This window comes from Erigeron canadensis, chromosome 5 (assembly GCF_010389155.1).
Source record: "Erigeron canadensis isolate Cc75 chromosome 5, C_canadensis_v1, whole genome shotgun sequence".
In the NCBI taxonomy this organism is placed as follows: Eukaryota; Viridiplantae; Streptophyta; class Magnoliopsida; order Asterales; family Asteraceae; genus Erigeron; species Erigeron canadensis.
The window spans coordinates 35,897,841-35,923,948 of NC_057765.1; the positions used below are offsets into that span (position 1 = coordinate 35,897,841).

Here is a 26,108-nt window from a genome sequence, read left to right on the forward strand (position 1 = left end):
ACTATGTTTTTTTTTATTAATGCAATATTAAATTAGATTGTTTATCATATTATGTTTATTTTTTAATATAATATTTATTGTAGATTTTAATGATTTATAAATATTTATGTTTCATTGGTAATGATTTAACATATTTGACGTATATCATATATTCATAAACTATAATTTTATTGTTTGCATCTGTCATAATCTGACAGTTTTTTATGGTATTATATATTATGAATATTAACGTAATTATCAATCATTGTATTTTTTTTGTTTATGTTTTCAGTTGTCCAGCACAACTTGCGGGTTTAATCTAGTAAGTAATATATAAGAAATAGGAGTTGAAGAATTGAGAAAGAAAAATAAACAATTTTATTAATAAGATAAACGATCAATCAAATAAGGTTATAATGTGTATTGTATCAAAAGTTAAAGTTTAATTATAAATCTAATAAGGAAATTGAATTTATACACAACTAAAAAAGCTAATTTAATAAAGTAAATAAGTTAAAAGGACACGTGTTGATCAAGGATTACGCTACGTGTCGTTTTAAAAACATCTGAATCATGTTTTAGTTTATCGGTAGATACTATCTAATAAAGCAAAGAGATAATGGCATACGAATGTAACCACCTATGACAAAATGGTTATGTAATGTAGTGATCTAAAATGGTTATATAATGTAGTGACCTACTCGGGTGGATATGTGATGTAAGATCCTTCAATTTTTGGGTTATGTGATGTATGGTGTTACCTGTTATAAAGGTTACCAGTCACCACATTCGTTAACCCGCGTTGACTTATACATGTGGAGGCTGACTGTTCGATTAGCTATATAAAAAAACCCTAAAAAACTTAAATATACATATATATGCAAAAAAAAAGACGGTTTCAAACAATACACAGTGGCCAAAAAACTTCGTCGAAAAACTAAAAATCACAATTTCTCACACATTACTTCGAATTAGAACTTGAAACCGGTACCAATCAACTTAGATTTGACTTCCGCACAAACCCTAGCTAAACATTAACTGTCAAACACTTCACCAGAAAATATGGCAACTCGTCGGAAAAACAAACCGTCAATAAAACATTACGAATCAGAAAATTGAAAACATAAACATGATCAACTTTCGACCGCGTGCAAATCCTGATGAAATTTAGATTAACTCGATGAGAGACGGCTTCCCATATATTCTCTCTATAGAAAAATACTCAAACATCCCTCTATTTACTTCAAACTTCTTCCATTTTATTATTTCTTCTCCAATACTGCATGGGTTGTTTTATTGATTAGGATCGATTAAATTAGTTTAAGGATCGAAGACATGGTTTCTACAATTTAATGGCATTTTCATGTATTGGTTTAACACGTATTCGAGAATGGTGTTGTCGAAAAACTCATCGGAGAAGATTATCGGAGTGTAAATTTGCCGGTGATGAGGCATGACATGGCAAATTATCTGTTACAACTTAAAGTACTCGGTAACACACATCACATAACCCAAAAACATAAATGTATACATTACATAGCCACCCGAGTAGATTACCACATTACATAACCATTTTGTGATAAGTGATTACATTCATATGTCATTATCCCTAAAGCAAATGACTTTTTTTTTTTAAATTACAAAATACTATTCTCATTTATTATGCTAATTTAAACATCTAATACCTTTAATGAAATAATTTATAATATAGATCCAACTCTTAAAAACACTACATTATTACCTTTAACATTAATTATTTTTTTTTTTTGACGGCTGAAAAACATTAATTATATTTATATTCACCTCTATCGCAACCTCCACTCTCACCCCCACCGACATCACCTGTCGCCGCCACCATTACCCTCGCTGCCGCCACATTATGCGAACACAAATCTAATTATAATAAGAACATGACTACAACATTAAATAGGAGCAGTGGTCAAGCCACATACATACTTGGAAGGGCAATGCCCACCCCAAACCCATTAGCACTAATATTTATATAGATTATTTTATAAGATTTTGAATTTTGGTACAATTGTCCCGTCCCAAAAACTTATATAGGTTTACTTATTCATTTAAAACATTAATAAATTTCTATTTCCCCCCCTCTTATTTAGTTACTTAGGATTATTTGAACAATTTTTAGCTGTTATTTTTAATTTTTACCCATCTAACATATTAAACTTTGTCATTGAATAGGAGTGTAGGATAATGCACCCAAATAATTAATATTGATATTTATACATGTGAAATATGGTTTGATTTTATACAAAATATAAGATTTTTTTTTCGAACATTCCGTCGCTATGCGACATTGGGGAAACCTTACCGTATAATCTTGAAGTCGCGCACGTACCCTAAACAACGAGATGTTGAGCATGAGCCGTTACAAATATTCAAAAAGAAGTCCCTAAAGTTTTGTCATCCATGGAGATCGAACTTAAGACTTTATGTAAAACCAGATATGCCTCTGACCAGCTAGGCTGCATAATTAAGTATGAGATTTTGTTCTCTTAGTTTTAAACTCTTAATGACTATAGCATAATTAAGACCTCATCATCAAATTTATATCAAATTTATACTTGGGAAGATTCAAATATGAGATAGAGATACCAATATCTTTACTACACTAGTAATGTCAACCCAAACACTTTTTAAGTTTTTTTTATTAAGGCTTTTGTATACACACCATAAAGAAAAGAAACCACACATAAAGAATGTCTATGTTGCACACGTCACTTATCGACCACCCCTTTCCTCACCGGATATCTTACTCCCCGTCGGTATCCATTCCCGTCACATCTTCTCGCCGGAATCTCACCGTCCGTTCATCAAATGTCGACCAACCACAGCCGTCTATTTCACACAATCTCATCCCAACACTTGCTACTTCTGCTGCCTTACTATTTCTAACTTTGGGCGGTGTTCGGAGCTCCGCCTGTTTTGCTGCAACCGCCAGCCGTCTTCCTCCGCCTGTATCCGTCGTCGGTGACCACATATTGGTTGATAATTCTTCACTTCAAGGTTGTTTCTTTATAAAATTTTGCATCTTTGTAGCATTTATGAAGGTTTTTTTTATATAAAAAAGCTATTAAAACCCTGAAATTAAACAAATTTCTTATGAATATTATTATTATTTAAGAAAGGCCGGTTTTGGACACAGAATCGACAACCTGGTTGTGCCACAAGTCTCTGAATTTGTATCTATATATAGAACACCTATAGTTTTGGAAGTTATATAATTGAAACTGTCCAAAAACCGATACGTATAGATGGGTCACAAGTTAGCTTGGTCTTTGATCAATTTGGTTGTTGATTAGCTTAAGGCATTGTTGATTGAACTTTAAGTTTTGAACGGCAACTTTGGATCACTGTAGACCACTGTTCGTGCCCCCAGTGGAACTACCTGATCATATCCGCACTAGGCAATAATGCCCATACACCAATTCAAGAGGAAATTTATATGAGAAAACCCCTTTTGTGGGATTCGAACCTAAGACCTTATGGTCCCTAGGCTTTATCTCACAATCAAGATGCCACTAGGCTAATATGCCATTGGCATTGTTGATTGAACTTAGTGTGCACAATGCTCACTGACTTGTGTCAGCATGCTACACTTGCCAATTTCAGTTATCTATTTCTTTACTAACAAGACGCTTCTCTTAGAACTGTGCTATTTGGGTGTGGAATTTTGGTGACTTGTACCTGTGTACACTCTGTATCTCCCAACCTGTTTTCGATTTCAACTTATCCTTCAAATAAGTTATAATTATTGACACTAGATGACTCAGACACGACACAAAACCATTTCCTAGCAACTATAAAAGAACTTAACTATGATATGTTAAGAAACAATGCATAATTAGTTGGCTAGCTAAATTTTTGGGGGATATTAAGAATTAAGTATATATTCTTTGTCTTAAAATATAGACAAACAGAAAGGGATCCATGTTCAGGCTACCCAAGGAATGGCTCTGATGTACGCGCCCTAATCGGTATTCATGTGGCCGTTTTTTACACTTTTCCCTGGCCATTCCACGATGTTTATCCAGTGAGGCTCAAATCCAGGTCTCATCTGAGACCTTTGTACTACTAGACCACCTTGGAGATGGTTCTTCATTGTCTCAAAAAGAGCAATTATGTTATTTGATGTTAGTAGAAAATGGCTGCGGATTATAATGTAAGAGTGTGTTTTGTTTATTTTATGAATGCAGCCGGTGAAGATATTGGAGAATATGATAGTGAAGAATTGAAAGCTGCATTCGAGAGTTTCAAATCAAAAACTTATGCTCTTACTGTTCCATTGAGAATTGTTGCTCTCCGCAACTCTGTCCCTCCTTTATGGATTAAGGTTTGGTTGCTCGAGTTTCTTTTGTTTATATCTTTCTTATCACCTGTCTTGTGCAAATACTTATCACATAATGCTTCTTCTTCTTCTTTTTTTTACTTTAAACGATTTTTTTTATTAGTGTAACTTATGCTTCAAATATGAGTACCCAATAAGAAATGCTAAAAATTGAGACAGAAAAGTCTGCTCACCTTAATTTAAGCAAGTTTGTAATATACTCTGAACGGGTTGATATGGGATTAGCTTTTATATCCAATGGTCAAATGGATGCTAAAACGTCTAACTAAAAAGAAATTGGGTTGAAAGTTATTTGAATTGTAGTCAAATGTATCAAGCCTTTGAAAACACTCTGTTAAAAAAGTTATTGTAATGGCATGGGTTTGTAATCATCTTTAACACAATTTATAAAATTGAAAAGAAGAGGATAAAAGCTTTAATGGCTCGGTCTAACCAGTACTAATACTTACCCATATTAGTTATCCAACCCGTATGACCTTTCCATTTTGTCAGCCTTAATATTCATGACCACCTTTTGTAATTCTTATGGTCGCCGTTTATCTGTGTTTTGCTGGCATTGGTCATTTTTATTTTTTTTATTTTACAAGCTTTAGGTAGTCATCCTCATTCTTGAGTTAACATATGGTCACACAGAATTTCATACAATCTCAAGGAAAGAGAGTGAAGTTCCATCTTGAATTTCGTGGAACCATTGGGGATATCTTTTCTGAACTGTCGAAAAATATTGGTAAAGGAAGTATATCTTCTAAATCTGCTGGGGCTGCTGATATTGTATCTCTCGGTGATTCTTGGGTTAATTTTGCAATTAGTGAGAAACTAATAGAACCAATACAAGGGGTTGATGGTCAAGATTGGTTCCACACGCTAAGTGACAAGTGGAAGGTAAGATACATTGATTTGCATTGTCGTATTTTTCTTCTGCATATTAGAGTTCTGTTCAGAGTGATATATGATATTATTCTCAAATGTGGTATCTTCTTTCTAGTAAATAACTTGATACCCGTGGACTAATTAATTATGCATGTACAAAAAATAAACTCTTAATTCACATGGTACATTTAGTTACTGGATGTCTGGATGTTTAGTTAGTTTATGCACAGGCGCTATATATGTGCAGCTGAACTTGTTCTCTGGCTTCTAGGAATAATTTGGTGTTTAGGATACACTTGCTGAGTTGCTGTTACAATTATTTTTGTTTATCTCAGAGTTTTCCTAAAATAATCTCAGGTGTATTTGCGCAGGAATAAGGAAGGAAACCCAGATGCCCAAGGTGAGATATACGCTGTTCCTTATCGATGGGGAAGCATGGTAATAGCTTACAGGAAAAGCAAATTTCGACAACATAATTTGGCTCCTATTGAGGTAGTTCTGCAGAACGGCTATAAGTCTAGATTTTGCCCAGTTTATATGAAAATGGGTCAGTTTGGTAATGGGTTTGATAATTGAAAAGGTTTAGCTTTAAGGAAATGGTCAAAGGGTTCCATCGGATCGAAAGTCACTGTATGTGTTCAATTTCTTACAACCTTCGTATTGTTTTTTCTAAAGATATTAGATTATCATTGTAAACATATAGCTATCATGATCGTACTTAAGCGTTGCACTCAAATAAGAACTTCTAAAATAAGAACGATAATTACAAAAAAAATTTCAATTTGATCTTTATAAGTTCTCCACATAGCTTAGTATTAAATATCATTATTTGGGTGTTTAACAACAATTCGATGAAAAAAACACACTTTTAGTTTTACACATCTATCTCGGGTGCATCTGTATCAAATTTTGCGCGTCTTCACTTTTCTGACAAATAATGAAAATTTACAATAAGCCATCGGTGTATTATTGCTTATTGAGATGCAAACACATCAATTTGTAAGTTTGTTGGTTTCTATGATTGATCTTGAGTGTGCTCATTGTTCTTATTTTAGAAGTTTACTTATTTCAACACTACCATCATATTTAGTACATTATTTATTTGGAGAAATAAAGAATTGGAAAAAGTAGGGTCGGGTCAACACAATCCGGCCAAATGGTACTTGAAGTTTGCTTGTTTGGACCCGAACGTACTTTGACTGGCTGCATAACCTGTCCCGGACTGTTGCTAAAAAACTTATTTGTTTGACCCTGAACCATTATATCTTTCTACCCAAACTATTCAGCCCCCTATTTACTAATTGGGTATACATCACCATTGCAGGACTGGGCAGACCTGTGGCGACCAGATCTTGCTGGGAAGATTGCAATGGTGGATTCTCCGAGGGAGGTCATTGGTGCAGTTCTGAAATACTTGGGAGCATCATACAATACAGGCAACATCGATTCTGAAGTTGCTGGTGGAAGGAATGCTGTCAAGGATGAACTTGCTTCATTTAGAAAGCAGGTATCAAGATGAACCTAAATCAACGATTACATAAACATGTCTTAATCTATGGGTTCGAAAGCTCCCTGGTAAACGCCTTGGATGGCCAAGGAAGAGTACAGAAATGGCCACAGGAATACCGTTTAGGTTGTGTACATCAAAGCCAAAGGCTCGAGTCTCCCTGGGTAGCCTGAACAGGGATCCCTCTTCGTTTACCCATATTATATTCTAGCATCATTAAGAGATTTCTAATAGGTATAATAGTGCAAAAGGGATTAAACAAGTGATAGATACGTTTACTTAAAAATGATATTCTTGTAGGTTCGTCTTTTTGACAGTGCAAACTATCTTAAAGCATTTAGCGTTGGTGACCTTTGGGTGGCTGTTGGGTGGAGCAGTGATATTGTTCCTGCTGCCAAACGCTTGACAGATGTTGCTGTTATTGTTCCAAAGTCGGGAGCTAGTTTATGGGCTGATTTATGGGTATGTTTGTTTTTATATCTATTAATTATGGAAACTTTAGTCTTTGACTCTTCTTTTTTTATATGTCTGCATACAACTACTCAGAAATAGTCAAGAAGTAATTTATAAACAAAGTAAAAGAGGACTAATGAGCTAGGTAACTCATTAATCTATTTCATGCATAAAACCCAACACAAGTTGGGTAGAGTTAACTATTAGCCTCAAGGTATGTTTTTAAATCCTTGCAGGCAATACCAGCTGCTTCAGGCACCGCTGATGACGAACTTGGTGGACGAGTTAGAGGACCATCTCCACTTGTACACCAATGGTTACATTTCTGTTTGCAAACTCAAAGAGCATTACCTTTTGAAGAGGAGATTGTTGCCGGTGCATCACCATCCGCTCTCGACAACTCCCCTGTCCCAAAGCCTAATTATCTGAGCAAAAATAAACCGAAGCTGGATACAAACCTTGTTTCTGGAGTACCCCCGCCTGATATATTACCAAAGTGTGAGTTTTTGGAGCCTTTATCGGATGCTGCATCCATAGACTATCAGTGGTTAATAGCTAGTATGCACGCCCCTGCTCATGGATTCATTCATAAATTTCAGAATTGCATGTCCTGGGCATCAAAAGTCCTACAGACCAAGTTATTGTAGCTCTATCTATCATTGTAATTTTTCACATGATGTCCATAATTTTTGGCATTAGTTATACCTCCAAATTGGCTTGAAAGCCCGAGTTGTGAAGGCATTAAAATATCACTCGTCTCTGTATGAACTTTGCTCATGGGCTTGTGGTCCTTGCAAGGGAGTTGTGCACGTAATTTTCTACCAGGTCGTGCTTGCTCTACAGAATTTTACTTGAGATCTTGCGAAAAAATTGTATGTCGGGGGCCATTTATGTCTCTTGGCTTTGTTTTAAAGTTTGCTTTTCTATAGTGTTGTTGGTCTCCGAACATTTTTAACAAAAGTGATCAAATGTTTAAAGGTCAGAATGCCCAAATAAAGAATGTTGGTCTAACGGTCTGACCTCAGTGTTGGACAATTCCTGTCGAGGCTTGCCACTCTGATTAGAGTAACTCTGAATCTTCAAGGCTCCAGCTTTGATTTGAGTAAAACAAAGCATATGTTTTATAATATACAAGAGATGGGTAAAAAGAAAAGGATATCAGTTGTGCTGTATCTCTTATATGTCAAATACGTTTTTTCCTGATCTGTACCTAAAATGACATCGAATCGAAAATTATTCATGTAGCTTTTCTAATGTATGCAATCTTGCATATCTCTTATTATATGCAAGAGATGGGTCTTAAAAAATTCATGCAACCACATCCATATTCATTTCATTTTGATTTATGTGTGGATCTTACCCCTTATATCTCTTTCATTAGGAAATTAAGAGATTATCAGCTGTGTGGTCATGAGATTAGCTAATGTATAGTAGCAATGCTAATAAAATATAAAATTATAAATACCTTAAAAGTAAAATTTTATGACCTTCACTATCTATATCTATACTTCTGTATATAAGCGGAACCTTTCCCGAAATCTTAAATTATAACTCCAAACTGTCAATAATATCCTTCTTATTTATTCATTAATCTAAACATCCCCACCTGATATACTTATAATAATCTTAAATGAAATAAAATACAACCTAAACCCCTCAATCCTTAACACTACTTCTTTTTACATCAATTACTTTTATATTTACCACCATTGTCTCCCCCAACACCCGTCACCGCCTCCGTTTCTACCATCGCTCTCGCCACTAACACAATCACCGTCGCATTGTGCGAGGATATAACTTGTATCTATATAGTAACTCCCAAGCAGTGTTTTAAATACCGATACGTACCGGCCGGTATTACCCGGAATACCGGATACCGGGTGGTACCCCGATACAACTATCCCGGTATTTTGTCCGGTATTTTCACTATTCAGTACCGACCGATATATCTGGTATTTCCGGTATTAGCGGAATGATAATACCGGTATTTTGAATAATTTTTTTATAATTTTTTTAAAAATTATTTTATGATACTTTAATGTTATGTTTTGTTATTTGTAAACTTTAAAACTTATATTTTGTTATCAAACATCTATTTGGTATAATAATTTATCCTTAACATTATAAACTTTACATAACTAACCCTTTTTAATTTATATTTTTTATTAATAACCAAATACATTACATAACACTTAAAAACATTACATTTTAAAAGTAAAAACACACACGTACGTAATAAAAACACACAATGAATAACTTAAAAAAACATAATTACTCTTCATATGATGAAAATATGTTAATATTTGTGTTTGAAATGAGAAATATAGAGTAAAAATGGTGTTTGGTTGTGTTTTTGGTATAATAGGTTCAACCCTTTATATACAAATTTAAAAAAAAAAAAAAAGTTTTCCAGACTTGACACAAATGGTCTCTAGAGCGTCTTTTTTAACACCATAGGTCCTCCAACGGTCACATGACCGTTTGAAAAACTTACACCTTTACCTCCTCTCGTCTCCAACTCCCTGCGAGAACCCATCCCGCGCTCATCTCCCCTCACCGGCATCCGAAGCTCGTCCAACTCCCTCCATTTCTCCTCCATCTCCTTTCCATCTCTCTTTCGGCTCCCTCCACCCTTAGGAGTGGTAGCCTGGTAGGTGGATAACATACAAAAGTACAGAACCCTTGCCGACCCACCCAATTTCCTTTCATTCCAACATCTCCACACTCTCTCCTTCAATCTCTCTAAAAATTGGAAAAAACCCCTTCCCCCCCCCCCCCCCGAAAACCCTAATAAATATGTCATCATCATCAGTATTTACAACTTCCGATACTCTTTATTATCGGCTTATCGCTAGTCTATTCTTACATCTTGTCTGTCTCACTAAAAATTCCATCTCTCCAAGGTTTCTTATCATCCTCCTAGTCTTGGTATGATTTCAACCTTTAAAATAGTGATTTATTTACTTAAACGAGAGTAAGTATCCGCGCGTTGCAGCGGTGAGATGGTGGAGGTGATAGCTAGGTCAAAGAGTGTGATAGTCAAATGCCTACGGCCTCTGCACTCCGCCCTCGGATTTAAAAATTCGTCGAAAGTATATCGAATGACATCTCTAATGAAAGAGCATGAAATTTTAAGAACACCCATACAATTTTTATAATTTACCGACGTATGATTTTTGAGATAAAAGATTTCGAATGAATTAGAGGAATAAATGATTTATGGAGGAGAGAGAAAAAAGATGATTGGTTGAGATTTGAGGAGAGAGAAAGGGTATTATGGTTATTTTAGATAAATATAAAATAAATGAGATTTAGAAGAGCTGACAGTATTACCATTACGTTCTATTCTTGAGTTTTATTTTGAAAGAAAAGAAAAGATAAGATTAGATAAGGGAAGAAAGAATAGGAAAAAAATATTTTCCTTCAAAATCAGGCCATATTGGCCAGAAAGTTTTAAAAACTATTACTTTTACTTTCTTATACTTTCTTTTCTTATAAGAGATAAAACTCAAGAATGCAAAAAGATCAACTTTCTTATTTATTAATTTTTTATTTTAACAAAAACTCAAGAATTGCAGTGTCAGAGATACAGATTGAAATATTAAAAAGACTTCCTGTAAAATCATTACTGAGATTCACCCAAGTTTCTAAACAATGGAAATCCATCATCAAATCCCCCCGTTTCATCTCTGATTACAACAAACGCACCCCTCTTAATCACTTGTTTGTGTATGATTGGCGTAAAAGACATTTAAATATATACGATGATGATATTACGTTTCTCCATGGCATTACTTCTCCCATGGCGGCCGAATCTCCGTACGTTAGACTCGATTGGTATGCGTGTTACTCTCAAGGCTTGTTCGGGTTTTCCTTTTATAAAGATGAACACTCTGAGGATGTTTTTATTATATGGAACCCATCAATTAGGAAATCCGTTTGTATACCCGTCCCTAAAGACAAACATTGTTCGTTTCCTAGAGTTCGCTTCACGGTCTGTAATGCTACCGACCCTATTATTTTTAGGATTCCTAGTGAACATCATTGTGATGATCCATTGAAGGGAGACATTTTTAGATTAAGCACAGGGGAGTGGACTACATTTTCTGTTGACCCGCCTCGTGAATCGCTTTATTTGACACTTAAATGGGAAGTGATAGATAGGTGTATTTATTGGCTTGCTTTTGAGGGTGATCATTTTCGGATAATCTCATTTGATATCATTAGTCTGCAATTATGCCTCCCGCCTAGTTTAACAACACGTAAACGTGGCTTTGTGTTGGCCTTGTCTCGTCATAAGGAGTCCCTTGTTGTGCTACAACAGTATGTAGCCAACAGAGATGAAACTGTATGGATGATGACGATGATGATGGAGCCCGGTGGTGTTCAAAATTCGTTCAAAAAGCCATATACTGTCAAGGCAACACCATATACAATACAATCTTCAACTTATGCAAAAATAGAAGGATTTAGGGAAAATGGCTAACCTATAGTGAGAGTGCAATGTTGTAATGATTCTGGATGGACATTTCATTTTTATGAACCTGACTTAGAACGCTTCAATGATATTCAAATACCTGGATATGGACAGAGAGCAGGTTCATACACGGAAACGCTATTGTTGCTTGACCACTGAGACGATATATGTTGTTTATTGGGGACAAAGGGACGAGCTAACTGTGGAGCTTAGAGATTGAAGATGACTTTTAGAAGAGGCAAGCAACTTCAGTTGTGGCAGTAGGGAGGTCAATATATTTATAAATTCAATATATGTTTCTATGAAACTAACGTTTAAAGTTTCAATTTTGTTGTCTATGAAAAGTGTGTGAAACACTTTTGTGTTCTTTAGCTTTCTTTTACATCAAAACTTGTAATTAGATGATGTTCATTAGAAATCAATTGAATTATTTAATCAATCTTTTATTTGCTAGCTGGCATAGTCCTGATTATATACTGTATGGTCTCTGCTAATTGATCAACTTATATAGTTTTATGTGAGACACTTGTGCTTTGGCTTTACACTAGGTTAGTACCCCTGTGGATACACGGGTTATTAGAAATATTATTTTAGACGAATGGACTAGTTTCAATATATGACATCATATAAACAACATATTGTATATACTTTGTCTATGAATACGATATTGGGGAGGTTTTCATATGGGAGGATCCCAAATGTTCTGTATTAAAACATTGTCGATTGAAGTTAGCATAGACAATGCTCACTGACTTGTGTCAGCATGCTCTACTTGCAGACTGACCTATTTCTTTACTCACAAGACTGCCACTTGGAGAACGTCGCTGTTAAACTCTGCTATTTGGGTGTGGGATTTCAGTGACTTGTACCTTTGTACACTGTGTATCTCCCAATCTGTTTCTGATTTAAACTTGAATCTCTCAAACATGACACAAAACCAATTTTCATGAACTATAAAAGAACGGTACTCTGATATATTAAGAGACAATGCATAATTAGTTGGCTAGCTCGCTTTTTGGGGCTAATTAAGCATCAAGTATATCTTCATTGTCTTAAAAAAATGTGTAAACAGAAAGGGATCCATGTTCAGACTACCTAAAGAAAGGCTCTGACTTATGCACCCTGTTCCTGTGGCCGTTTTCTACACTTTTTCCCTGGCCATCCCACGATGTTTATCCAGTGAGGTTCAAATCCAGGTCTCATCTGAGACCTTTGTTCTACTAGACCACCTTGGAGATGTTTCCTTATTGTATTGAAAAACAGAAGTTCTGATATTTGATGTTAGTGTAAAATGGCCGTAGATTATTTCTACTGGTTTATTGTGTAAGAGTATGTGTGTTGCTTCGTTTATTAATACAGCAGGTGAAGATATTGAAGAATATGATAGTGAAGAATTGAAAGCTGCATTCGAGAGTTTAAACTTAAAAACTTATGCTTTTACTGTTCCATTGAGAATTGTTGCTCTCTGCAACTCTGTCCCTCCTTTATGGATTAAGGTTTGGTTGCTTAAGTTCATTTTGTTTATATCTTTCTTATCATCTGTCTTGTGCAAATACTTATCACATTATGTTTTTTTTATTTAAAATGATTTTTTTTTTTTTTAGTTTAACTTATGCCTCAAATATAAGTACCCATTAAGAAATGCTAAAAATTGTGACAGAGCTTGTTCACCTTAATTTTGGCATGTTTGTATTATACTTTGAACCGGTTGATATGGGTTAGGTTTTATATCCAAAGGTCAAAATGGATGCAAAATGTTTAACTAATAAAGAAAATGGGTTGAAAGTTATATGAATTGTATTTAAATGTATAAAGCCTTTCAAAACAACCATTAAAAATAGTCATGGTAATGGCGTGAGCGTTTGGCTTTGTAATTTTTCTTTAACACATTTCATAAAATTAAAAAGAAGAGGAAAAAAGTTTAAATGGGTCGGTCAAACCGGTACTAACAATTACCCATATTGTTTACCCAACCCATATGACCTTCCCATATTGTCAGCCTTGATATTCATGACCACCTTTTGTAATTTTTATGGTCCCCTTTAATTCGTGCTTCTCTGGCATTTAGCCATTTTTTTAAATCTTACAAACTTTAAGTAATCATCTTCATTCTTGAGTTGATTTATTGTCACACAGAATTTCATGCAATCACAAGAGAGTGAAGTTTCATACAATCAACCTTAAGACAACGACATTTTGGTCTTTGGATGGGTTAGAGGAAAACATGCATGTGTGGATCTTACTGGAGTCTCCCCTCTCGTGGGTTTAGGGTGTGGTATGTTCACAGTGGGTCATGCTGCTTTAAAAGCTGCTTCATGCAAAGTGGGCAAACATGAGAAGGCGTGTCTGGATAATCAACACGTATTTATACCATTTGCATTTGATACGTTTGGGTTTCTCGCACCTGAGGCCGTTGAGTTACTTAGTAGGGTCCAACGGGTCATGCACACTAACATTATGATGCCAAGATACATGAATGTAGTTTTTAAACGTCTTGGTTTTTCCATTCAAAAAGGGTTAGCGGCGCAGCTTGTTGCCCGTTTACCTTCTATCTCTATGTAAAAATTTTAAGTTGAATGAACAATGAGTACTATTATTTCAGGGAACCATTGGGGATATCTTTTCTGAACTCTCGAAAAATGTTGGTAAAGGAAGTAAATCTTCTAAATCTGCTGGGGCTGCTGCCTGCTGATATCATATCTCTAGGCGATTCTTGGGTTGATTTTGCAATTAGGGAGAAACTAATAGAACCAATACAAGGGGTTGATGATTAAGATTAGTTCCACACTCCAAGTGACAAGTGGAAGGTAAGATATTATAGATAAGCCCCTAGTCATGGATTTGTGCATAAATTCCAGAATTGCATGTCCTGGTCATCATAAGCCCTACAGACTAAGTTATTGTAGCTCTATATATCATTGTAATTCTTCACATGATGTTCATAATTATTGCCATTTGTTAAATCTACATTTTTTCCCCATGATATTTACCTAAAATGACATCGAATCGAAAGGTACTCGTGTATCTTTTTTAATGTATGCAATCTTGCATATCTCTTTTAAAAGACGGGTCCTTAAAACATTGATGACACTCGCATCCATTTTCATTTCATTTTGATATATGTTTGATTTCTACCCTTATATATTTTTTATTAGAGAATCATGATCTTTACTTTAGAGAACTAGTGAGCTTATCGACTTTGTGTTTATGAGATTAGTTAGTGTATAATGCCAATAAGATAAAAATACCTTAAAATAAAACTCAAGTGGTTCTTCAATATATTTATACAAGTAAGAGGTTCTTCAATAGAGAAGATAAAATATTCGTTTTTGATTTTTCGGCATCATTAAATTTCCAAAATTTTTTATTATTGGGAGACCAATCTTTTAAATAAAGTCAAAACAAACTGGTAGGTTGGAAATAAATGGACAAAATCTCGCCCACCCAATAGGGTGTAAACGAGCCGAAATAATTTGCGAGCTATACAAAATCGACTTGTAAATTAATCGAAATCGACTCGGTTTTAATCGAGTAGAATTTTTATTCGAGCTCGAGCCACAACATAGGATACTTGAAAAGCTCGCGAGCTTAATCAAGCTTATGCTTATTTACAATTTTACCCTTGAAATTTATATATTTTCACATAATTACTATCCTAATGAGTCGAGCTTGAAATTGTCGACTTATAAGACTAATTTGATTTAAAACATAATTTAATCCTTAATCGAGTCGAGTTAAAAGGGTGTTGATTCATGAAAGCGAACACGAGATTAAAAATAAAAGCTCGGTCAAAGTCAAATTTCGAGCTTCAACTTTTACAATCGAGTGGAGCTCTTGGTACGGTTAAACTCCATTACACCCTTCACATCCACCCAATTTCCTCTCATTCATTCTAGCATTTTCTGTCTCTCAAAAAATTGACATTCTCTCTAGACCTTCTCTCTAGACCTTCTCTCTACACCCTTTGCCTCTGTATCATGCGTTCGATCCTCATTCCATGCAAAGGTTGGAGGGCCTTTTCTACCATTTAGGTAGAAACTGGAAGCAGCCTCTCTACTTAGGTAGATGTAAGGTCTGCCTACATTTTAACCTCCCAATACACCGTCGAGGTATTGGAGCTCAAAATCCGCAGAAGGTGGCACTGAGCAGTTACTTACTTTCTCTAGACCTTCTCTCCAAGGTAAGCATGATTTTAACTTTAAAATGGTGATTTATTATAGTTATGATCATGTCTTTCCTTTCTCATTTGCCAACCACTCATCACTTGTTTTCGTTTTTCTTAGCTAGCCCTAAATATTGAAATACCTTCCGTACCATCTTCATCTGCTGCTATTACTATTATAATTATCATTATTATTAGGAATTATTATTATTATTGTTAGTTATTTATTAGTCGTCGTCATCAAAACCCTAAAAATTGAAACCCCTCTTTTTTTTAGAAAACCCTTATAGATATACAGTGACGGCCCTGAGAATTAAGTGCCCAGTCCGAAACGAGAAAAAAAAAGTGCCCCCTGACTCTTAGGAATCCAATCATATAAGAAATTTTTTTTTTTTATATAATTAAGACATTATAACAATAACAAAATGATAGTATTGGAAATACATACCAAAGTAGTTAACCAAGGATTCGAGAAGCTCGTATAGCTTTTTTCATTGCAAATTGGTTGTTTTATTTTACCTAAAACCTTTACATATATAATATATATAGAAATTTTTTTAAATTTTTGTGCCCTCTCAAAATTGTGCCCCATACGGGTGTCTTGCTTGCCCCTCCTCCGGGCCTCCCATGTAGATATGTCATCAGAAAAAAAGATAGCAGGAGCAGTACCATTAGAGATACAGATTGAAATATTAAAAAGACTTCCTGTAAAATCATTACTGAGATTCACCCAAGTTTGTAAACAATGGAAGTCCATCATCAAATCCCCCCGATTCATCTATGATTTCAACAAACGCATCCCTCTTAATCACTTGTTTGTGTACGACTTTTATAAAAAACATTTAAATATCTTCGATGATGATATTACGTTTCTCCATCGCATTACTGCTCCCGTGGCAGCTGAACCTCCGGGCTTGTTAGTCAATCAGTCTATTTATGGCATTAGTTGCTCCCAAGGCTTGTTCGGATTTCTTGATCGCCCTGGGGATGCTTTTATTCTATGGAACCCATCAATTAGGAAATCCGTTTGTGTACCTGTACCTAAAAACAAACATTGTCGGTTTCCAAGAGTTTGTTTCACAGTTTGTAATGGTACAGACCCTACCATTTTCAGGATTTCTCGTGAACATATATAGTTGTCTTGCTCCGTTTAAGGGAGACATTTTCAAACTAAGCACAGGGGATTGGACAACATTTTCTGTTGACCCCCCTCGTGAATCACTTTTTTTGACACCTTTATGGGAAGTCATAGATAGGTTTATTTATTGGCTTGCTCTTGAGGGTGATCATTATAGGATAATCTCATTTGATATCATTAGTCAGCAGTTAACTGAAATATGCCTCCCGCCTAGTTTAACAACACGCGGTCGTGGCTTTCAGTTGGGTTTGTCTCAGCATAAGGAGTCCCTTGTTGTGTTACAATATGATGTAGCAAACAAAGACGAAACTGTATGGATGATGATGATGGAGCCCGGTGGTGTTCAAAAGTCGTTCAAAAAGCTATATACTGTCAAGGCACCGCCATATTCAATACCATCTTCAACATATGTAAAAATCAGAGGATTTAGGGAAAATGGCCAACCTATATTGGCCGTGCAATTTTCTGAAGATTCTGAACTGACATTTCATATTTATGAACCAGACTTGGAACACATCAATGATGTTCAGATATCTGGATATGGATACAGAACAGGTTCATTCACGGAAACGTTATTGTTGCTTGACCACTGAGATTTTATATGTTGTTTATTTTGAGGACACGGGGACGGGCAAACTTTGGAGCTTAGAGATTGAAGATGACTTTTAGAAGAGGCAAGCAAGGTATGCAACTTCAACTGTGGCAGTAGCGAGGTCAATTTATTTATAATTTCAATATATGTTTCTATTAACCTAACGTTTAAATTTTCAATGTTGTTCTTTAGCTTTGTTCTGCATCAGAACTTGTAATGAGATGATGTTCATTAGAAATTAATTGAATTATTTGGACAATCTTTTATTTGTTAGTTGTCATAGTTCTGATTATATGCTTTATGGTCTTTGCTAATTGATCAACTTCTACAGTTTTCTGTAAAACACTTATTGTGCTTTTGTTTTACACTAGGTTTGTACCCCTGTGGATACACACGGGTCATTAGAGATATTATTTTAGATGAATGTACTAATTTCACTTTACGACATAATATAAACAACATAATGTATAAACTTTGTCTATGGATACGATATTTGGAGAGATTTTTATATGGAGAGTATATCCCAAGTGTTCTGTTTAAAACATTATACTCTTTCTCTGTTAGTTATATAGAGGATTTCACTTCCACTATAATTTGCCTCTGTTGTATAAGTTTCTACTGCCATTCTTGGAAAAGAATATGCATGTACTGCTATTGAAGTTTGTTGTTTTATGAACTCGATCATTAACATTGGACACAAATCATCCTCCAAATTCCCCAGTATTTTTTTTTTTTTTTAATCTATGCAATCTTGCAATATCTGTTTGTTTAGAGTTGTAAATCATTGTTATGATCAAGTATGTAGTTAAAATGCAAATCATCAGTTTGGCAGAACAATTAGAATAGTTGTTTGTGATCACTCGTTTTGACATGTTATTTAAAATCTTCATTCGGGTACTTCTCTGCAAAACTAAATGATAGAATCACAGATAAAAACGTCGACTTAACTAAAAATGTTTGTGATCGTAGGTGAACGAACGACTATGAGCTAAAAACCCATCAAATCCACCTGTTACAATATTGTCGCATGACCTTACAAATTTCTTTCACGAAACATGAAGTCTAACGAAATCGGCCTTTAACTGCAGATTCTTGATTATACCATCTTCTGTACAATTTCTGAGATATAAAACAACAATACATTTCCGATGCCTTTGAATCCAAAATCTTCATGAAAACACATTTTGTGGGTTAATGTTAAATGGCACTATCAGACAATCAACTCTTCCTTCCTTTGAGCATCCTTCTTCTTCTTCTTCTTCGGATTGTGAGGACGGTGGAAAGAACCCCTGAGGACAATCAAACAATGTACCAAATTACATTAATTATTGTCACTTCAAATATGTGTTAAAATAACAGATTAAGGCAATTTGTTCCAGCTTTCTTCTTGTCAAGCTTTATTTCACACCACATTTCTCTAAGTTCATAGACTGAAAAATACCTGCAAAGCTGGGGAACCGTCCATGAACCTTCAAACCCGAATGCCATGGTTGGACTCACAATTGATTTTCTATATTTTCGCCAATCACTAAGCATGATTTTAAGGTCATGAACCTTGTTCTCCAAACCAACACAACAATTGGCATGCATTGTGCATACCTTGTTGAAATCTTTGCTTGGTTGACAAAATCCACCAAAGTAACCAGTATCCAGGAACCGAATTCGTAATCCAACATTTTTTATGAATGGATGAAACTTGATTTTGTTGAACACATCTTGATCATGTAGGCCTGGATAAGTCAACCTTGAGTTGTACCAATGTTTGTAAAATTGAATAGTTTTCTTGTTTGACTTCACATAATTAAAACCTCCATTTGGTAAGTTTCGCAAATCAGATGGCTTCCCATTGAAATAATCACAAGCAATTTGGAAATCTGCATCTTTATGAAATTGCGGAAATGGGTCTCTAAACCACATTATGTCTGCATCCTGCATACATAGAGAAAAAAAATAGCAAATCCGACGAAAAAGGTTAACTTTTAATGCTAAAATACGTTAAAAGAACAAATATAGACTCTGGTTCATAGAATCATAGTTGTAGTACCGTGAACACGAAGCTATATCCTAAAGAAAGAACATTGCGCAGAAAATCAATTCGTCTCCACATCATTTTCAGATAATCAGGTGCCATAAAAAACGCTTCCCTTGAAAAGTCCATTCCATGGGTGCTAAGATTGTAACAATGTGGATGTATTTCTACACACCGGGCATATGCCTTTTGGTCCATAGTTACCACGATTAAGTGTTTTAGAAACCGTTGTGTTTGATTCCCTATCTGAAAGCTCTCCAAAAGAAGATCGAACATAGACTCTGGTTCGGCCCATGCATCGTTCATAGTTGTGATTATAACTGTATTGTTCTCCATTGTTGCATTTTTTAGTATGCTTTTCAACTCCTCAAGATTCATTTCCTATTGATCAAGTAGAAAATTATATCTATGTATATAAATACAACTTAAAATGGATATGCATTACATATATATTGAAATGAGATCGACCCATATTTTTAGTAGATATATAAGCTCCTATATTGTTGGTCCCAAACAAATTCATTCTCTAGTTGATGTTTAACTACAAAAGAAATTAAGAAAAAAAAATGTATTTTTGGATTTTGTTTTAAAAGATAAGGAAGGATAATAAAGAAACATTAAATAACTTTTTTTCATCCAAAATTCTACCTCTAAAATTAAACTCACATGCTTGCATGTCTGGGAATGCAAGTCTTGTGATGCAACGCCGTATAGTCTTACACTCGGTAATCTATTATATAAATAAAAAACTATGATGACATAAAATTTTTTGAAAGTTATGCACTCTTATAAATCATTTTAATTAATTATGACATTATTAAAATTTAAAATATCCTCTTTTTTAAATATATCTCATTAATATAGATTTTTATTAAATGCTCAAACTATTATAACATTTTATTCATCTTAATTTTTTGTTATAATAGGCCGAAAACTATAGTTTTAAGATATGTTTATTTATTTTGTTTTTACCAACCATATGATGTGTTTCAAACATGTCCACAACTACACAAGTTTAGTTTCCATTTAGTTTCGTCATTTGCATAATAACTTATCACAACTTTTCAATTTAGTTAACGTTGTTATTATACATTTAACATGATAACATATTTTAAACCTACCCGGATAGAATTCTGTTACTTGTAAAGCGTTTATAAGTTAGTCCGGGTTGAACCCGGGTTGATTAGCTAGCTTCATATATAAAAAAAAAAAGAAGAAGCCATGTTTCTATTTTGAAATTTGAAGACTTAAATATATCACATAAGGTAGAGAATACGAGTTATTCCAATTCAAAGTTTTTAAAAATATTTTTAAAACGCATTAAATTTTTTTACAATAAAAAATTTCGCTGAAAACTTCGTGTCGTGATTCGACAGCGAGAGGTCTAGCATACGTTGTCTTAACCGGGTTCACGCTAGAGAGCTCCCTCGAAGTATAAATGCCTATTTCAAATACCCGATGGGGGAAACCCCCTACTAATCCGTCGGAAGGCACGACGATTAATAGGGTAAACTCTGCCCCTTCAGACTTGAACATGGGTAAACCCAAGTCAAGCCCTGATAAAGGGACTTCCTTATGTCCTGCCCAATGCTTGAAGTCAAGACCTCATGAATAGGGGATGGTCTTTCAACCATTGAGCTAATGCTCAAAGATAAATGATTAATTCTTTTATTGGTAAATTAAATTCTTATGAGATTTGTTAACTAATGCCTTAAAGTCATTGGTCAGTAAACATTAAGTGAACTCAAACTTCTCTAAATAATCAAAAATTACATTTAGTGATCATCGATTCAATATAATAATTATCATAATAATTATTATTTTTATATGAATCATTAATATATGTTATTATTTTTTTAATAAAACTTGAATTCGTTAGATACATACTAACCATATTTCCGGATAACTAGTAAGCAAATTCATTTATGAAATTAAATTATTATGGTCAGATTAACTAAAGTTGGACTTTTTAACAGCAATGTGTTTAGGTTCTTTTACAGTTCTACTTTTATTACGTTTACTAAATAATTATTTTTTTAAAACATTACAGGCTACCAACAAATTATCATCTATCTTGAATCTTAAGTTCTTAACATACAGTATAATAATAAATGTTAGGTGGGTTTTTTATTTTCATGGTGTTATACTGTTATGTAAGGGCTGTTGAACCCAATGTACTCTTGTGGGCTTTGTTTGGCATTGGTCTTTAGTTAAGCCTGTATCTTTATTTTGATTTGGTCTGAAAAAATGTTATCCATTTATAAGTAAACTGGGTACGTCGATCAAAAAGTAATGATGTTGCGATAGTGACATAGTTATTTTGAATACCTACATATATACATGGACAAAAAAACTGGTTCAAAAAAACCGGTTCGGATTATCTAGGAACCGGAACCGATAGATAGGAACCGGTTTCATTTTCGGATCCAAAGTTCCGGTTCCAAACCGGTTCTTGGACAAAAAAACCAAAAAAAAACAGTCGAACTTTGACCAAAAACCGGTTCCGAACCGGTTCTTCGTCACGTTGACTGGAATTGGTTCCACGGTTCCGATCTTTTGCACAACTCGACCTACATATAATAAATGTATTATGTATTATAGTATTATTAGTGTATATGTAATATAATTTTCTGTTCCATGTGGGGTAAGAGTCATCTAAACGGCCATTATTTAATGGGTTTATCTACTACAAGTATCTTTTATACTATGGTAAAAGATTTAAAAAAATGTAAAGGTCACTCACTTAAAACAAGAGGGGAAAAAAAACTGAAAGATTAAATTGTCGAAAAAAATATATGTATTTATGAATCCTATTACATTATCGAAATTATATTTCGCCATCAACAATTAATATTTGCTTTTAAAGTTATATAATAAAAGCATAAAACTCACAAACTTAAAAGTAACATGTGCTCAAAATGAGTTTCATCCAAACCAGAACGTTTTGCTATAAATAGAAAACATTAATTAGAATTTTTTTTTTTTTTTTTGTCTTTTTTGAACAGCAATTAGTGGTATGTAATATTTTTACTTTTTTTTAATGATGATACATTAATACCATGTGTAAAGACCAAAATGGCAAAAATGAAGAAGAATTAATTCAATGAAATTATGTGCTTACTGAATTTTCGACGTGTTGGAGGGTGGAAAAAGGGTTGTAGCCGTTGGAGAATGGTAAGTTGATGATGGACGAATGATATACAACCAAACATAAAAGCATCAATGTTGCAAAGATGATCATCACCTTTGGAGTTTGCTTGAGCAACCGATGATGGTGGTCGTGGCTAAACTCCGACGATGGTGAAAGAGATTTCTCACTTGGATTTCCGGCAGCCCTTTTGCTGTTTAAATTGTCCACCCGCATTGTAAAATATGGTTTATGGTTTTGTTCTTTCATGATGGTTTTATTTCTTATGCTTGTTTGGCATTTATATATACATGTAATACAGTAAATTACTACAAATATGGTGATCATATGGTTATTATCTCACTTGTACTTTTTGCCCCTTTTACTTTTAGATTCTTGCATTTTTAGACTAACTGAATACTACTATCGTGTTTGGTTCACATATGATATCTATATGGAATTGTAATTACATTTCATTTTTTAATATGCATATTTGATTGTTTAAAGATGAAAGAATCTCATTCTGTTGAATGTAAATATTCCCCATCTAATAGGGTATCCATGAAGAAATTAATTTCATTCCGTTTATCACTTGAATTTTTAAAAAATTGAAAAATATTCCGTTAAATTTCATCATTTGAAATTTTAATATTTTAACAGATTTCATCATTCTAAATAATATTCTGTGAATCAAATATGTTTTTTTTTTCATGTTTGAAATTGTTTATGCATGGTTTATATGGTATCATGGTATAGTTGGAATCTAAATATATATGTTATATTATATAAGTTGTTACCAAATTACTAATTAACTAAAAAATGGTTTAACTAGTTGAGTGCATGAAGTTTCATTGGGTTGTTCACATATTATGTGTGAAAGCGTATATGTAATAATACAAGTATTTTATAACACATTAACACTTCAGTTCTTTTCATATTTGTATTAATTTTAATGTATTATTGTAGTTGTATACTAGATTTTAGACTCGTGTTCAACACTGAACACGAAGTTTACGATATTATCAATATTAAATTAGTTCATAAAAGCTTATAATTTTAATGATATACAGTTTTAAGTGTTATACTTTGCAAGTTGTAATACAATAATCACATGGTTGTCACTATCATTATTTGATAAAATTGTTTACCGTAGTCATTCCACAAGGCACATGCTATGATAGTTTCTCTATTAGAGAATTTTTTGAAACCAGTTGTACTCATAGTGTGATATTATTATGAAAAATAAGTAAGAATTAAAATATAAACATACTTGTAATTAATAACATTGTAAAAATAATTATTTTAGTTATTTGTTTTTATTAATAAATTATGTAAAAAACTAAATAATTACATTAGCGGGAGTCAATTTGATTAAATCGAGCGATATGATTGGTTTCTAAGTCATTAGTTCAGTATATATTAAAATTAAAATAGTATTATTACTATTAAAATCTTAATATATTTACATTAGTTTTAATTTATTTTTAATTATATATATATATATATGATAGCACATACTATTGGATATATATTAGTTATTGTTTTATTTGATAAATATTAGCTATTATTCTATTGGATATATATTAGCTATTATTTATTTATTATATTAAAATTATTGGGTAAAAAGTGTAAATTTGTGATGGAAAACAAAAAAATGTAAATTAAAGTCAAAATTGAAAAAAAAAGTCAAATTAAGAAATCGAGAGTTGTGATTGGTCGATAAGTTATTAGAGCAACTATGTTTTAGTATAATAAAAGATAAGCTAAAAAATATTTGAAATTAATGCAATTTTATAGGGACACGACCAAGGTTCAATTCCCGGCGTCAGAAGTTGTAATAAACAACGTAACTCTATTAACCAGCTACTAATTGCAAATTGCAATCAATTGAAAGTAAGCTTCTTAATCTTAATAAACTGACTAACGAAAAGACCACGAAAAAAGACCTTAATTAATAGATGCTAACGAAAATTTGCGAATAAGTGAAGCCTACCAAACGGATGTAACTGGAATGTGGGAGTCGAGCAAAACTGAGAAGCACCTACAACTCTACAAGACTACAAGTCTACAACAAACATATGGGCCGGAAACAATACTTTTTGCGTGTTTTAATCCAGACATATTTTGACGTGGTGCGGTCTAACTTAAAAAACTTTAATATTTGCATGAGATTTAATTTTGTGTCATGATGTTCTTCTTATTATAAGTTTTAACGGTATATATTTTATGGGTTGTCGTGAAGGTGTATCAAATAGTTGTATTTTTACTATAAAATTCAAGGGTAAACTGTACGGAAGATACAATTTTTTAACGACAACTCCAAGAATTGTAGTGGTTAACATTTTTCATAGTTAAACACGACGTTTATACTTTAATGAAGCTTTTTCTTAAACTTTAAACTTGGATTGAGTTATTTGAATTAGTTATAATATGATGTGAATTTTCAGAAACCCAAACTCCCAAAGATAAGAATTGTTGAACGATCTTGTGATTTGTGAACGACAACTTCGATGGAAATCATTAATAAAAGTACTCTCTTTATTAAATTATTAAAATTCAAATCTTGTTGAGCCCAATTTTACACTATTACTAGCATTGTATCCGCGCAATACGGCGACGGTGACAGCGATGGTGGTTTAGTGGTGTCGGTGACGGGTGGTGATCGATGACATCGACAATTGATGTCGAGTGGTCTAACTGTGTAAGTTAAACAATGGTAATAGTGATATTTTAGAAGATAAGGGTTTAAAGTGTAAATTAATTAATTAATGGTAATTTTGATAATATTTAATAACCCTTTCCTTAAAGGTTGTTTATTAAGGGCAATCTAGTAATTTCTCATCTAAATATTTTCTAACTCTTTCTTAAAATAGGGGGTGAATAATTATTATAAAGGAGTAGTAGATATACGAGTATAAGTGAGTATTTAATTAGATCACTGTTGTAAAACTCAAAACTTACCCAGTAGAACCGAAACTCTCCGAGTCCTCGCTACAAGCTAGGGTGTCGAATCGACCCGAGTCAGCCGATTATTCCGGGAACTCTCTGACTTGGCCACTTTGACCCCAGAGTACTTACCGCATACACCTGAGCACTCCCAACTCATTTGTCGAACGATCTGGGAGCGATTAACGACTTCCGCGACCTTGATTTAGATAATAGGCTTTTTTTTTCTTTTTTTGAAATGATGCATCTCAAACAGTAATTACTACGGGGTAGATATATACGAGTGTTTTAATGCCGTATTCCGGCTATTGTAATGAAGCTTCCGCATAAAAAAATCCCATATAAAGATTTAAGAGTGTCATTGTAACGAGTGATTAAAGAGTCTATTTAGCAAGCACTACGAAGGATGTCAGGTATTTCATTCAACCAACTAAACTGGAGATATTGGTTGTCTAATAT

General features: G+C 33.7%; 2 protein-coding genes across 2 annotated transcripts; one reads left to right on the forward strand and one right to left on the reverse strand.

Moving 5' to 3' along the window:
- The first annotated feature begins 2,660 nt into the window (after positions 1-2,660).
- Positions 2,661-8,106, forward strand: LOC122599699. Its single transcript, XM_043772251.1, has 7 exons — positions 2,661-3,006; positions 4,197-4,333; positions 4,982-5,230; positions 5,576-5,710; positions 6,543-6,725; positions 7,026-7,187; positions 7,415-8,106. Exons 1-7 carry the CDS (start codon positions 2,700-2,702, stop codon positions 7,823-7,825), a joined length of 1,584 nt encoding a protein of 527 aa, XP_043628186.1. The 5' UTR covers positions 2,661-2,699; the 3' UTR covers positions 7,826-8,106.
- A 10,651-nt stretch (positions 8,107-18,757) lies between these two features.
- Positions 18,758-22,940, reverse strand: LOC122601695 (uncharacterized protein At4g15970-like). Its single transcript, XM_043774436.1, has 4 exons — positions 22,698-22,940; positions 19,592-19,957; positions 18,989-19,476; positions 18,758-18,836 (listed from the first exon to the last, which is right to left on the reverse strand). The coding sequence occupies exons 1-4, from the start codon at positions 22,938-22,940 to the stop codon at positions 18,758-18,760; spliced, it is 1,176 nt and encodes a 391-aa protein (XP_043630371.1).
- Positions 22,941-26,108: the final 3,168 nt, after the last annotated feature.